General features: G+C 38.2%; 2 protein-coding genes across 3 annotated transcripts; one reads left to right on the top strand and one right to left on the bottom strand.

Annotated features, from left to right (window-relative positions):
• Positions 1 to 86: 86 nt before the first annotated feature.
• Positions 87 to 2970, top strand: LOC103980960 (IQ domain-containing protein IQM1). Its single transcript, XM_018824638.2, has 10 exons — positions 87 to 280; positions 416 to 896; positions 972 to 1086; positions 1178 to 1243; positions 1324 to 1412; positions 1503 to 1590; positions 1685 to 1822; positions 1914 to 2006; positions 2100 to 2201; positions 2277 to 2970. The coding sequence occupies exons 2-10, from the start codon at positions 427 to 429 to the stop codon at positions 2712 to 2714; spliced, it is 1599 nt and encodes a 532-aa protein (XP_018680183.2). The 5' UTR covers positions 87 to 280; positions 416 to 426; the 3' UTR covers positions 2715 to 2970.
• A 1278-nt stretch (positions 2971 to 4248) lies between these two features.
• On the bottom strand, positions 4249 to 14031 carry LOC103980959 (casein kinase 1-like protein 2). 2 transcript variants are annotated; one of them, XM_009397505.3, is made up of 14 exons: positions 13656 to 14029; positions 13526 to 13566; positions 12754 to 12823; positions 12530 to 12678; positions 12042 to 12137; positions 11893 to 11963; positions 7275 to 7336; positions 7035 to 7098; positions 6867 to 6951; positions 6654 to 6780; positions 6461 to 6543; positions 6301 to 6361; positions 5665 to 5810; positions 4249 to 4883 (listed from the first exon to the last, which is right to left on the bottom strand). In XM_009397505.3, the coding sequence occupies exons 1-14, from the start codon at positions 13729 to 13731 to the stop codon at positions 4593 to 4595; spliced, it is 1422 nt and encodes a 473-aa protein (XP_009395780.2). In that variant the 5' UTR covers positions 13732 to 14029; the 3' UTR covers positions 4249 to 4592. The 2 variants fall into 2 exon arrangements, with proteins under 2 accessions (XP_009395780.2, XP_065018036.1); XM_065161964.1 differs by having other exon boundaries at positions 4671 to 4875; positions 13656 to 14031.
• Positions 14032 to 15142: the final 1111 nt, after the last annotated feature.

Here is a 15142-nt window from a genome sequence, read left to right as displayed (position 1 = left end):
TGCCGTGATCTCTCACGGAGACGAGCATTTGAACCCTTCTCGTACTGTCCTCCTTCCATTCTACGACGGAGGAAAACTGTGGTCGTCAGCCTTGTCGTTCTTCTGCAAATTCAACTCCCAACCCATTTCGATTTCCACGATAACGCGGTCAGTTCATTAGAAGACTACCAAGGAAGAAGAACTGCTATGGCAATCATGTGCCTCTATAAATCAAGGAGAGGAAGTGGTCAGAGATTGTGGACAAGCAGCTGTAAGCTTTTCTTTTCCTCCGTTTGATCAGGTAACATCGATCGGAACTTGTTCTTCTCCCCCTGTTGCATCTGCTACCTCTGCTATAGGTTTCGTTTCAAGGAGCTTTTTGTGGTATAGTTGGTGATACATTTTTGACAGGGTAATATTCTGTGATCGAGAACAGGGGTCGATTCGATGGGTTTATCCCTTTCCTTGCTTTCCTGGGCTTGGATTGAATGCATGAGGAGCAAAATATTTGGGTTGCCGGAAACGACAGATGCTTTGGTGAGATCTATCAGCTTTGGTGATCAGAAGGACGTGAAGATGATCCTGAGATCACTCAGCTTCAAACGAAGTGATTCATCGAAAAAGATGGTGTCAAAGGTAACCGATACCTCGGCGATGGAGAAGTCATTAAGCTTCAAAGGATGGGAACAAGAAACGGCCTTATCATTCAAGAATGAAGTCACGGGTGAGAACGAAACAGCACAAGGCTCGTTCGAGAGCACCATGAAGATTGCAGTCCCGCAGTGCCCCTACGAGTTCTCTTCTCCGAGGCCTTTGAGTGAGCTTGACGCAGCTGCCACGAAGCTGCAGAAGGTGTACAAGAGCTACCGAACCAGAAGAAATCTTGCAGATTGCGCGGTCGTGGTTGAGGAGCTCTGGTTCGTCTCCTACCGTTCTGCCAGATGTTGTACCTCACGAAAGACTTCCTCTGATTTCATTTCCTTCGACCGCAGGTGGAAGGCATTAGACTTTGCATCTCTGGAACATAGCTCTGTGTCATTCTTCAAGGTCGAAAAACCAGAGACTGCAGTTTCGCGATGGGCAAGGGCAAGAACCAGAGCAGCAAAGGTAATGAGATCATCTATTTCATCTCTATAGTTTGCTTCTATTTCGTGCAGTCAAATCGAGATATGTGTACATATATTTCCATCCTCCTCAGGTTGGCAAGGGGTTGTCAAAAGATGAAAAGGCTCAGAAGCTAGCACTACAGCACTGGCTGGAAGCTGTAAGATTCCTTCTTTGCATCTTCTTTAAGTTGTGCAGCTCAGAATGAAACACAGGACACTAAGTGACTTCATTGTACAGATCGATCCACGGCATCGGTATGGGCACAATCTGCATTACTATTATGATGTCTGGTTCGAGAGTGAGAGCACCCAACCATTCTTTTACTGGTAAGTATGAGAAGCACGCATGGCATGTTATCGTTCGGAGACTCTCAGCGCTGACCTCCTTTCCTTTTGGCTTTCCTCGCGCATGGTAAGGCTGGATGTTGGTGACGGAAGGGAGATGAACCTTGAAAAGTGCCCCAGAAGCAAGCTTCAAAGCCAGTGCATCAAATACCTTGGACCAGTACGCAACTTGACCTTATCTAAGTTTCTCGTGTTTCTATTGATGATGACAAAAGAACAAGTCTTCTGATGAAGGTTTCTATCCCTGTAAGCAGAAAGAGAGAGAAGCATATGAAGTCATCGTGAAGAATGGAAAGCTTCTCTATAAACAAACTGAAATGCCTGTCTGTACCAAGGAAGGCTCCAAGTGGATATTTGTCCTCAGCACCTCGAGAGTACTGTATGTGGGTCAGGTATATGCCAATCTCTTTATAGCTGGTCTTACCTATTCTTCATACGCCTTGAGTTCTTGTTTGACATCATGACATGTTCTTCCCTGAGCAGAAGAAGAAAGGCACGTTCCAGCACTCCAGTTTTTTGGCTGGTGGAGCCATAACAGCAGCTGGAAGATTGGTTGCTGCAGAAGGGGCATTGGAGGTATGCATCGTACGCCTTAATGAAGCTGATTGATCGAGGAACATGTTTTGATCAAAGGTTATTTCTCTTTGTGCTGCTCTTCTTCTTCTTCAGGCCATATGGCCATACAGTGGTCATTACCTCCCGACAGAAGAAAACTTCAGGGAATTCATCATCTTCCTTCAGGACAACAATGTAGACCTCAGCAATGTGAAGGTAAACATTCCTTGCCTCATACTCGCGGTTCAATTTTAGCTGCCAAAACTTCATGAACGATGTCTTGATTCACAGAAATGTTCGGTCGACGATGATGAGCACCCTTCCTTTAGAAAGCGTGCCAATGATGTGGAGGCCGCAGCTGAGGAGGCTGGGAAGGCAAAGGCTGTAGAACCTGTGGGGGATTCCACAGAGCATGACAAGGCCGTGGCGTCGCAGTTTGGCCAACGCTTACCGTGCAAGTGGACAACCGCTACCGGAGCTCGAATCGGATGCGTGCGGGATTACCCAGTCGATCTCCAGACTAGGGCACTTGAGCACGTGAACCTCTCCCCGAGAGTGACTCCCTCGCACAGTGGCCACCGAGTCCCGATCCCATCTCCTCGGCCAAGCCCCAAGGTGAGGCTTTCCCCGAGGCTTCACTACATGGGCATCCCAAGCCCCACCGTCTCCCTCACTCTACCCAAGCACAGGAGGAGATTGCGTGATGACGCTGGTAGCGCCGATCACTGATGTTTCAGCGCGTCCAAAGCTTCGGTGCACTGACAGACAGTATCATACAAGCTTACATTTTGCACAGCGATTTTTTTTTTCGTTCTTTGAATTGTTTACAGATTTGTCTGATCGCTGAAGCACTTGATTAGTTTCGTACTTTTTCTAGACATTCATTCGATCGTGAAGAAATCTTCACTTCTTTCTTTTGGTCTTTGGTCATGGAATTGCAGAAGAACTCTATGTAATTGTTTTCTTGAAAGAATATGGTTCTTCATGGAATGTGACGAGTAGTAGTTTTCTTAGACGTCGGATGCCATCGAAATCCGCCATGGCAAAACCAACCAGCAAAATTGGACGATGAGAAAACCCGAGGCATCAACGTTTGTTTATGGCAGACAGGAGAATCATCGTAGCTGTGTATGTTGCTAATTATGAGAAGGTCATGGACTATGTTCGATCATGGCTCGGTTCCATGCAGGAGACACACTCGGTGCAAAAGAGATTACACCGGACTAATTAACTACAGGCATGGAGAGAGGAAGAAGAAATCGGAAGAGACTAAACTAAAACTACCAGAGCGGCCGAGAACTACTAGTATGTGGAGATGATTCCAGCTTCAGAATTAGAGACTCGATCTGTCTGCCATACACCAAAACGGTGAACGTGGCAACCAAATCATACCAGTCCACGACGAACGTATGATGCCAGACCTGCGTGCTCTCCAGGTAGTAGCTTTCACTCTCCAGGATGTGCACCACCTCGACAGTATATTGAGTGTCCACCACGACCCCCTCCTCGTCGATGATGAAGGAAGTGGAGCCGAGGGTGGCGATGGCCATCTTGTCGTCGGTGGTCACGGTGAGCAGGAGGGACTCGAACTCTATGCAGTGGTACCAGTCTTTGCCGTCCTTGTACCACGGCATTGCGTTGTCGTGCAAGACCAAAAGAGGGGTGGAGAAGCGAGGGAAGAGGAGAGAGAGCAGTTAGCAGAGAGACCCAGCCTGCGCTCGCTCGTTTATTTACAGACGCGACTCACAGGAGGGGAACCAAAGCATGGGAATTAATAGTAGAGGTTAACCCAGTGAGCGTTGGGGTTGTTTTAGATTCCTTGATGCCGTGTCTTTGTTGGGAAAAGAATCATCCAAGTTTGACAAGACCTCCATAAATACGATATATATTATTAAGTATTAATTACTCAAAAAAACTATCTCGATAGAAATTTATGCTCAAGTATTTTATTTATTTATTTATTCAGTAATTTCATTTGTCCAGAATAAATATTTACTCGAGCTGCTAGCAGCAGAAACCATCCTTCGATAGCAGCATTATCCTTAAAATTGTCAACTGAGAGAAGCTAAAAACATATCTATCGAAATTACCCTCATGCAGAAAAACAAAAGAATCAATGTTAAACTACACACGAGACAGTGGAAAGAGCAGATAGATCATTCAAGATCTGCTATAGAAGGCAAAGCACATAAACCCTGGTTTTAAGAACAATCATCTATTCTAAATGCCTGCAGTGCCGAAAGGGCACCTGAGATAATAGAAATCGGTCAGAAGCCCAAACGGAATTGTTTGGGAAGCGATGGATTGAAATGTATAATCAAAGCATAAGAACTTCCAAGAATTACAATGAAATAAAAAAGGACAGCAATCCACACAGGAGAGGAGCCACCTAGGTTCGGGCAAATGCACGAAGAGCTCCTTGGACGATGAGACCAACCTTGTAATTGTTTTTCGTCTTTGAGGCACCTCAAATCAGCAATTCACATCCACAGTTGTCTCAGACTTGTTCTTCACTCACAGGAGAAAACATCACAAAGTGTTCTCTTACTTTAGTTCATGAATTGCGCTGAAGAAACATAAAATAAGTTGCAGCGGCACTTGCAGTCACTATAACTGCTTTCTTTCTTCGCCGTCAAAGTTAAGGGCCTCGATTCCTTTCAGCGTGGACTCGTAATTCTTTATTGTAGATACATTCCTTCCAGAAGTATACCTGTGCTCCATGGAACCAATTGGTGAACTTCTCCGAGCACTTGAAACCTTGCGGAAAGTCCCTGGGCTGGCATCTGCGGTACGACTGCGAGATTGATCTGCCTCAACACCGGTCACTTCTCTGCTACTGGAAACAGCAGCTCGCCTTGAGGACCCGCTTGACCGTCCCAAAAAAGTTGAACTGGAAAACTAATATTCATTGAATTCGAGGTCAGGAATTATACAAAGAATAATTCACATGACAATCTCACACAAGGCCAAAGTAGCCTATATGCAAGACACAAAAGCATATGAAGGTGGGCAACATGCACAAACCATTATTTGCTACTTACTATTCATCCTTAAGAGGGCGCTTATATGAGGACAAATGACATAGGATGCTTGCATAAAATCATAACTTAGGCATGATTGATCACAAGAACTCTTTAAATCAATTGCTTTCAACTATCTTGTAGTAAATTAACCTTAAATGATTACTGATCTTGACAAACCAAATTATGGACCAACTATAACTGCAGTTGAAGCAGCAAAGCAAAATAAGATACAAATAATGAAAAATGTTTAAAAGAAAACGAAAGAAAGGATGAGTCGAGGGAGTGGGCTCACTTATGGGCCACATCCCATCCATTTCGTAAAGAATACCAGACACTTTTAGGTCATTTACTGGATGATAAAGCCCAATCCAAATAATTAAGATTGAGTTCAGACAATTAGAATGGCACTGAATATGATCTACTTTTATTAACAGTTGCAAATTCCTTATTTCAGAACTTTATATTATCATTGCCCTTTCTAAGTAATTATTTTAGGCATCACAAACCCATCATGGCTGCTAAAGTTCCATGCTAGCCACACAGCTAAAACCATGCATATATCACAAAGCCTTATGAACAGTTTCCATAAACATGCATATAAAAGAAATGGAGGATAAAAGAGAGAGAGAGAGAAAGATAAGGAACAACAAAATTACCATTGCATCTCTATTGACAGATGGATCATTCCCCACAGGGGCTTTTTGCTTTGATAAGCTGCCTACATTTACAGATGGAGGTGTCATTCGTCCACGGCGAGATGGGTCCATCGCCAACCAACCACTTGCCCGCCCTTCCTCACCACCTGAAAGGCAATTTTGAAAAGTATATCCCTCCAAATTATGAAAATAGAATATGCAAATTCTTTATAACGTGCAAGCATAAGTAATAGATCAGAAACTATGTGCTTTTGCGAGTCATGCAACATGAATATAATAATCAACACAAAGATAGACACCAAGAAATGGAGTCAATCGTCAATATCAAAGTCAGCAGATATAGGATATAATGACAATAATGGTGTTCTATATGTATATATATATATATATATATATATATATATGTATATATATATATATATATATATATGTATATATATATATATATATGTATATATATATATATATATATGTATATATATATATATATATGTATATGTATATATATATATATATGTATATGTATATATATATATATATGTATATGTATATATATATATATATAGCGAGAGAGAGAGAGAGAGAGAGAGAGAGAGAGAGAGAGAGAGAGAGAGAGAGAGAGAGAGAGAGGATCACCTGACTGCTTATCATTGGCGATGGGAGGTGTCAGGCCAGAGCTAGGACCTACACTCGGACCCTAGGAAATAGTTGAGAAGGTTATTGACTTGTTCAGCAAATGTATGTAAATGTATATATATTATATATAATAACAAAAGAATTCCTGCATTTGACTAACAATAGCACGGGGAGGAGCACCAGCTATCTGTGATTGCTGAATCTTCAAAATAGTCCAATCAAATATATAATCAAACTGAAAACCTGCAGAGGACAGATAATAGAGATGATGCCCATTATACTCAACATGCAAATTCTGCATCTTGATTAATCATGAAACCCAAAAATTGACAAATATGAGAAAAAAAATCAACCTTCGCGGATAAAAAGATCGCGGAACAGTCTCTTAAGATATGCATAATCAGGCTTGTCCTCAAATCGTAGTGAACGGCAATAATGGAAGTATGACGCAAACTCTGAAGGATATCCCCTGCATAAAGCCTAAGGGTACAAATACATTTTTCCATTATCATAACGATGGCGAAAAGACAAAAAAACTCAAAGTCATAATGAAAGTATAAGAATACCTCAATTGATGTGGCAACTTTCTTTTCACTGATTTTTTCATACTTCTGCTTCTTGGTTCCTGCTTTTAGACCCTGCCATGGAAGACTTAAAAAAACAACAAAAAAAAAAGTTAAACATGTCAAAAAAAACCAAGAGAGGAGGGGAAAGGTTCCACCACATGAACATACCTCCCCCTTAAGAAGTACATAAGAACATATCCAAGAGATTCCAAATCGTCTCTCCGACTTTGTTCTTAAAAGAAGAAAAACAACACACACAATCAAGATGGAAAAACCAAAGAATCAATCATTTTAAAGATATAGGAGATACGAGTAGAACAGTCAAGAAAAATAACAGTTAATCAATCTGCATAAGCAGATTTGTATCAAAATAAAGAAAAAGGTAATCAGACAATCTTCTGAATATACCTATGCCAAGGTGTGTGTTCACACTTGCATACCTTGCTGTCCCAGTCAAATTTTTGTTCTCTCTGCCACAGATTATAAGACCATTAATATGAAACAGAAGGGTCACTTCTTAAAAACTACAAACATTGCATGATGTTCAACCTTAAATTAAATTACCCAATAAGCATTACCATATCAGTCATACTAATATAAAACTACTATTGATTTAAGGACTACAATGTACTTAATGAGATTCAAACTTCAGAAAAAAAGATAGTTCAAACTTGTGGATGACAAATTGTAAATCCATAAAATTAGGCCAAAGTGCCTCAATATGATAAATGTGATACGTTAAGGAAGGAAAAGAAAACACACCACATAGGAGTGCAAATTTAGTAAAGCAGTCATACTAATGGATTTGAGCTAATCAGAAGCAAACAAAGAATAATCGGATATAGTATCTGACACTTAATACTTTCCATCTGAAATCAATGACAGAGCATAAGATGAAAAATCAGAACTGATAAGCATACTGAAGTACATATGATATGCCCAGAAAACAAACTTCTGTTCTTTCAATGATTATTTATCAATTGAAAAGGACAGTATAAATGCCTAAATGGTTCTAATTCATCATATCCTACATCTTATACCATGTATCTGAAAATCCAAACAATTGATCCAGATCAGAAATATGAAAAAAACTCGTCCCAAATGTATATGGGCATGTTTAATCATAGGTCAAGTCAAAACATAAAATGAACATTTAGATTTTACTATAAAATGAGTACAAGCACAAGAAAAGAAACAATTTCCATTAATAGATACATTAGGTGCACTTGATCATTCAACCATTCGAGTTTCCTAGTCAAATGTTCCATCATTATTGTCAGTGTCAAAGCATCAAGGACTTGTAACTTTAGCTCTATGTAGGCAAGGACCAGAGTTTTTTTATTATATCTTAGATCAACTATCCACATACATTTCCTAAACCATTTTATTAGATCTTCCTCAGTGCAGATTGATTTCCAATAGTTCTACAACTTCTAATCCTAAATTCTAGAAGAGTAATGCAGGTCAGAAGTCTTTTGCACTCTAACCCTTTTTAATTACCTCCTTACCACTAATTCCTTTGCCCTTTCCTCTTCAATCTCCCAGTCGCCTACAGGCATCGTCTCCCTTGATCTGATGCCTATCCCAACCAAGATTGTCATCTGATGACTACCCCATGTCCCCACCAACTACCTCTGACAGCAAATCTACGATCAACCCTTCCTCGAACTATTGTGCCACTATCAACAGCCTTTACCATTGCAGATTCAACCTAAAGCAATAATCTCCTGACAGGGGTGGTACAAATCCACAGTGCCCAATTTGGAAAATGTATTAACTCAACCTATGTACAACTTGATGAGAAGGTCCTCACAGATAACGAGGCCAATCAACTACTCTCACCATGACATCAGTTTAATGATCACCAATCAGGAGGCCAAGAAAACATCTTTCCCCAAACTCCTGACCTTTCCCACTTCAACATCCTCAGAATGCTTATGTCTCCTCTCTGACAGAACAAAAGGAAACTGAGACCAAGTCCAACATATATATTTTTTCAACTGATTCTCTAGTCATTCACTTATGCAGAAAATACACTTCAGCTTTAATTTGGTAAGAAACCAAGCCAAACAGAAGCAGAAAATGCACAACTAGCTGAATAGGATAGTTATCAAGTTCAAGTCATTAGGTATATGGCTGAGCAAATTTGGTAGTTGATGAATAATGTTTAGGGCTTTCCCCTATATAAATGCTTTTATATGCTTTCTTTTCTCCATTTAACTGTTATCTCTCTTCTAATAGTTAATCTACCATCGAATTTTCCTTAAAATGGCACATTAACAAATTTTCTTATGGATAGCACATTCCTGGCTATCATCTATCAAGTTTTGTTTTCTCTTCGGCATAGCAAGTACAATATGTTCTCTAATAACAGCAAGGATCTAAATCAATATCTTAATGTGCCTAACCCCAAAATCCACATCATAAGATCTATAGATTCAACAGGTTACCGTTGTGTAGATCTAAACCCTGTTGCTTGTCCAAAAGCCTTCACATGCTCATCACTAGTATCTTAGTAACAAAGCCTCCTACAAGGCCTCATGTTCTAGCAAGATCAAAATCCAAGACCTGGCTTCCATATTGCAGATAATCCTAAATCTTGTAATCTCAATTGCAATACTTCAATATCTGCAACCTATTTTCCACACATCCCATACTCCACTTAACTTACAACAAATCCCAACACAAAAGCTTACCTTGCAAATGAAAAATGTGACCAATTAAACAAAACACTGGCAAACATACATTTTATTACTCGCTGCAAGCACCACTGATTCCAGAAGCACCAAAAAATATCCGAAGTTAGTCAAGGAATAGAATGGAGCAGCAAACGAACCATCGAATTTAAAGATATTCAAGTTATTCAAAATCTAAAAAAAAGATCCACAAAAACCCAAAATGGGATCAGTAAATCATTGAAAGTTGTAGAACACAAATCCTACTTATTTCATGGTCTGAATGGAAGATGACATCAATTCCATAGTTAATCAAGTGTAAAATACATATGATTGTGATGCTGTTGCTCATCTATTAGTCAGTAAAAATGGACATGAATTAAGTTCTAGTATCCATTATGTCATGGAGTTCAGTTCACTGAGTGGACCAAATGTGAAGAAAATGTCTAGAAGGTCCCGTTGAAGCAACTAATGTAGAACAAATGTGCTGAATCTAAGTCCTAATAACTCTAGAGACAAGTCGAGTCAATTTTGGAACCATTTTTTATCATATTTTCTAATTTAATTATTTTTAAAGTAAATTTGCTTCTGTCGCTTGAGGACTCAAAGAAGTGATCAATGTAGGAATGATGTAACCTGATTCCTGTTAACTATAGAGAACAGACACGAGAATGAGTCAGTTCTTAAGTTAATTTGGAGGCTATAATTTGTTAAGATTTTAAACAATATGATGATTAGTTTTCATGTCTAGTCCTAAAGGCATCAGAAGTCCTTCTTTGAGGTTGCAAGAGCTATTTAGGATTAGGTTGTAAGAGCTGTTTAGTTACAATCACTTATCTGGGAGTTCTAAGCGCCTCTAAAAATGAAATTTTATAGGGTCACCAAACTTATAAAATATTTGTTAGGGTTTGGGCCCAAAATATCCAACACAGAATAGGGTATGGTGGGAAAATTTTTACATGTTCAACTGAGTCTGGAACCTTATTCTTGTTCTCCATATATACACACATGTGCACAAAGTATAGATTTGACAGTTACAAAATGACCAAATTTGAAGCCTAACCCTTCCGAAGCCAACCGCAGCCTCATCAGCTATTAGGCACATAGTATGAAATATGATTTCATTATAATGAACTTGTTTAAAGATGTGAGGTTGGCTTTAGTGTAATAAACACTAGCAACCGCTTGGTAACAAACACCTACAAGGTAAACAAACTTTCAACTTAACTACTTGTAAATATATCTAAAAATTAGTACATGATCCAAAATAATTCCAAAAAAAGATAGTACAGTGCCAATTTGATTAGGAAACTGAAGGACGGAGACAAGCAACAAAGATCCAATAATCAAAAACATTTTAAAAGCAACTTTCATTCAGGGCAATGTAAAAGAAACAATGTAGCTGAAACCTAAGGAATCTCATAAGCCCGGCCAACTAGGATGAATATGCAGCATGCAACTAATTTAGAAGCTATTGTCCATATACAGGAACAGAATGTCCTCCCAATGAATAACAAAAATCAATGGAAGGAACAGCAAAGGTTTCCAAAAGCCATTTAGGTGAACTAAATCAGCCCTCAGCATTTCATGGTGATGTGGTCTCAAACAGATTTAGCACATGGGATCCTTGCCCCACTCATCAAGTGTGAGAGGTCACAGAATCCCTCAAACTTTTATTAAAATGGCATAAAGAAAAGGCTAAATGGTCCAATACAAGTACTGAATTGAAGCAAGCAAGCACAAAGAGTGTTATTTATCAACCATAACAACGAACATAATTGAATTATCATATCATGATAAAGTCCACAAACAAGTTGCTGTATAGGAAAGATGGTTGAGGGTGAAATATGATAGCAAGCACCTGCAGAGTTCATTAGACAAATCACTAGAATGACATTATCATTCAGATGGATTTCACAAAGAACCATGGGCAACAAAAATTTCATTCAATATTTTGCATAGTCTTATGGGTAATACTTCATTCACTTGAATGGCATGAAAGGAGAGGAACACTGCAATTTGAAACTTTCTAAATATTGCTTGGTTGGAAATGTTAGTGCAATGGCTATCCTTGGTTGATGAAGACAAAAAACAAGAGCTTGTGTATCATTGGTTCATAAAGACATGAAAAATGAGAGGCCTTTAAAAGCAACAAAAGAAAGACCTTATACTATGGTATTGCATCCATATGCATCCACCTTGTGAAACATTACCACATCTTACAGCAAACTTTGTGAAAAAGAAAAAAGAAATCATTACAAGAGCCATCACTTCCCAACATCGAATGTCAATCACTTAAACAGAATACTTTGGCACCTTGCTCAGACATTGTTTGGTCAATTATATCTTACCTATACGGAATATGCTGATGAGTTGAAGTATCCCTATACTTCTTGGCAAGGCCAAAATCAATAATGTAAACCTAGATGGAAGCAAATGCAAAACTATTCTTCAGTAGACAAATAGAAAGAAAAAAATATAGAAAATTTAGGAGGCATACCTGATTAGCTCGTTTACCAAGGCCCATAAGAAAATTGTCTGGTTTGATGTCTCGGTGTAAAAATGATTTAGAATGCATAAATTCCACTCGATTAATCTGAAGTGAAAAATCTGAATAGATCAGATGCAGCCATATAAAGTGAGCAATTCAATCTTGGGCAACCATAAACAGGTGTGATCAGTGTGACATTTGTAGTAGACGGTATCATGAGCATATTGTAGTAAACAGAATCAGGGTAAGGAGTAAGAGGCAGATAGACATAAATGGAATTGCCAGGATCATGAGTATATGAAAGGCATCTATGAAGAAAAATAAGAATCATAAGAAAAACCTAAATGCCACGAGTGAAAGCATGCAGAAAGAAGGTGGTAACAGCAGTTGGTACTAAGGAAACTTTGACTGGATAAAGGATTCATCAAGCATGTTCCAATTTTTTCAAAGCATCGTACCACATTAATTCAGAAAGGTACACTATAGCGATAAAATACCATCTGATCCGCAAGCATCAAAACAGACTTTAGAGAAAGTTTTCGGCTGCAAAAGTTGAACAGATCTTCAAGACTTGGACCTAGTAAGTCTATCACGAGGACATTATATTCACCCTCAACACCATACCATTTGACATTTGGAATTCCAGCTGCAAGAAAAAAAGGAATGAGTGAAAGTAGTTAAATGAATGCCTGACACCAAAACGATGTACGAATTTCATTACTTCCTCCTTGAAGAACCCTGTACAGCTTTGACTCATATAGCAGCTGGGGATGCTTTGTCTTCACGTTTTCCTGATAAGAAGATTCACATAAACATGAGAAAAATTATCAAGGCCATTAGAAGTATTCGATGTAGAGGATAAATTTTTTAAAGACTAACCTATCAATCACGAGCTTAAACACACTCATACAACATCAGATTTTAGCTTATACATAAAGACGGGAATCAACAATAGAGAACAATAACCATAATGGATGGAATGTATATTACTGTGAAATTATTCAAAAAGCCAACAACCGAAAAGAGATACTGAAAAGGAATAATACCAACTATGCGAAGGGAATTTATTCTTTTCTCTGGCTTAAACAGGGATATCCACACAGCAAAATGAAGTTTGCTGCAGGGGTCTTTACCAAATTTAGACAGAACGTCATTCTATTAACCTGAACTAAAAATTATAAAAGCAAACAAGTTCCTCTTAGCTTATAGAATTTTTTTCTGCAAAAATATCAGCAATCTAAAGATTTCATTAAGTTGTATTGCAAGCTAATCAGCTTCTATTTTTAAGGGGAATATATAAAAAGAAAAGAAAAAAATAGCACGCAAAATGACTCAAGAATAAACTGTACTTTCAACATACAAATTAAAATAAACTAAGCAAGTAATATAAACTCAAAAGAGTGAATTTAAACCATCTGCATATCAATCCAGCATGTCGACTAAATCAAACACCACAGTCATACATAGACAAATATAAGGGCTATTACACTCACGAGTTTAATCGCAACTTCCTCGTTCGTTTGGATATTAGTACCTGCAACCAAGATAACGAAGGAGCAAACGTTAAGAGTTCCTGCAAGTTTACAGCCCACAGAAAATTCGAAGAAAAAAGCAACCACCGACCCAAATAGATCTCTCCGAAGGAACCGCTCCCAATCTTGCGACCGAGGCGGAACTTGTTCCCGACGCGAGCTTCCATCCGACCACCGCGACCACGATCAGGGGAAAAATGCAAGTCAAACCGCAACCCTAGCGACGGATATCACCGGGAAAACAAAATCGCGAAGCCGCACAGCTTCACCCAAGAGAATCCCACCAAATCCACGACGCGGGGGACGGAAGCGAGATCGCACCCATCGATCGGTCAGGGCCTCGGAGTCTCCGATTCGGACGAACTCGCTCGGCAAATTAGGGTTTCGGAGTCGGAGAGAACGATGGGAGGAGCAAAATCCGACTGTAACCAACTACTATAGCGCACGATACGATACGACACAATAGGAGTCTCCATATATCGTAATAGGGAGAAGCCTTTCCTAAACCTTCATGAAGCCGTTTCGTAACGGTGTGGGGTTTCCGCTTTTGATGGTAGCGGATCTGCAATTATCGCAGGGAATGGGAGTGGTGGCTTATCCCAACCCTTCGATGCGGATAGGAATCGCTCATGCAACGAGTAATCCTATTACTTACTATGTGGGGGGGTGTAAACGTACGTTTCTTGTCCGACTCGAAATACCTCACCACTATGATATTATTTACGTTCCAACCAAAAGATGTTGGGCGATTTTTTAGAAAATACTCATAATTTTAATTTTTTTTGAATTGGTATTTTTTATATTTTTCTTAAAATAATTCTTTAATTTTTTAAAAATATTTTTTTTATTTATTAAAAAAATATCTTACATATGACTTACTTATTATAATATTTTTGATGTGTTATATTATCTTGGTCATGACAATACTATAATGACTACTTGAAAACATGATAAATAAATCAAATTAAATCAAAATACACTAAAAATTATTTGATATATTGATTCAAATAGGTATTTATATTGGTTTATGAATAACATCACCCATATAAAAAAAAAATTAATTTTTTAGAGTGTTTTGTTCATCATAATAAAAATACTATAAAATCTATTATAAATAGCTCAAATAAACTCCTAACCTCAATCAAATTAAATATAAATCTAAAAATATGATATAATATAAATCTAAATATCGTAATGGTCTACAAATAGTGACAATCAGAGAGATACAATATGATGTCATCCATAGTATTTTTTAATAATATTTTTAGTATCTCAATAAAAAAAATATTACAAAAATAATATAACAGTTCAAAACAAGTAAAAATACGAATGAAAAATATGTTGAAATTTTTTTTTAGAAGTATTTTATATATTTTTCAAGTTAGTTTGAAAAATAAAATAAAATAAAATAAAATAGAGATATGAGAAAAATCCAAAATATAGTTCACTGAGAGCGTATATTTTCAATTTTATAATATAAAGAAATCGAATTATTATACCTTCAAACACTAAATTTGAATTCGCAAGAATGCCAATGGAATCAAAAGTGAAGTCTTAAATGTGGAACGGGGAAAGGGT

Source organism: Musa acuminata, chromosome BXJ1-4 (genome assembly GCF_036884655.1).
Source record: "Musa acuminata AAA Group cultivar baxijiao chromosome BXJ1-4, Cavendish_Baxijiao_AAA, whole genome shotgun sequence".
In the NCBI taxonomy this organism is placed as follows: domain Eukaryota; kingdom Viridiplantae; phylum Streptophyta; class Magnoliopsida; order Zingiberales; family Musaceae; genus Musa; species Musa acuminata.
The sequence above is the reverse complement of the archived record's forward strand: the minus strand, read 5'-3'. Positions and strand labels throughout refer to the sequence as shown.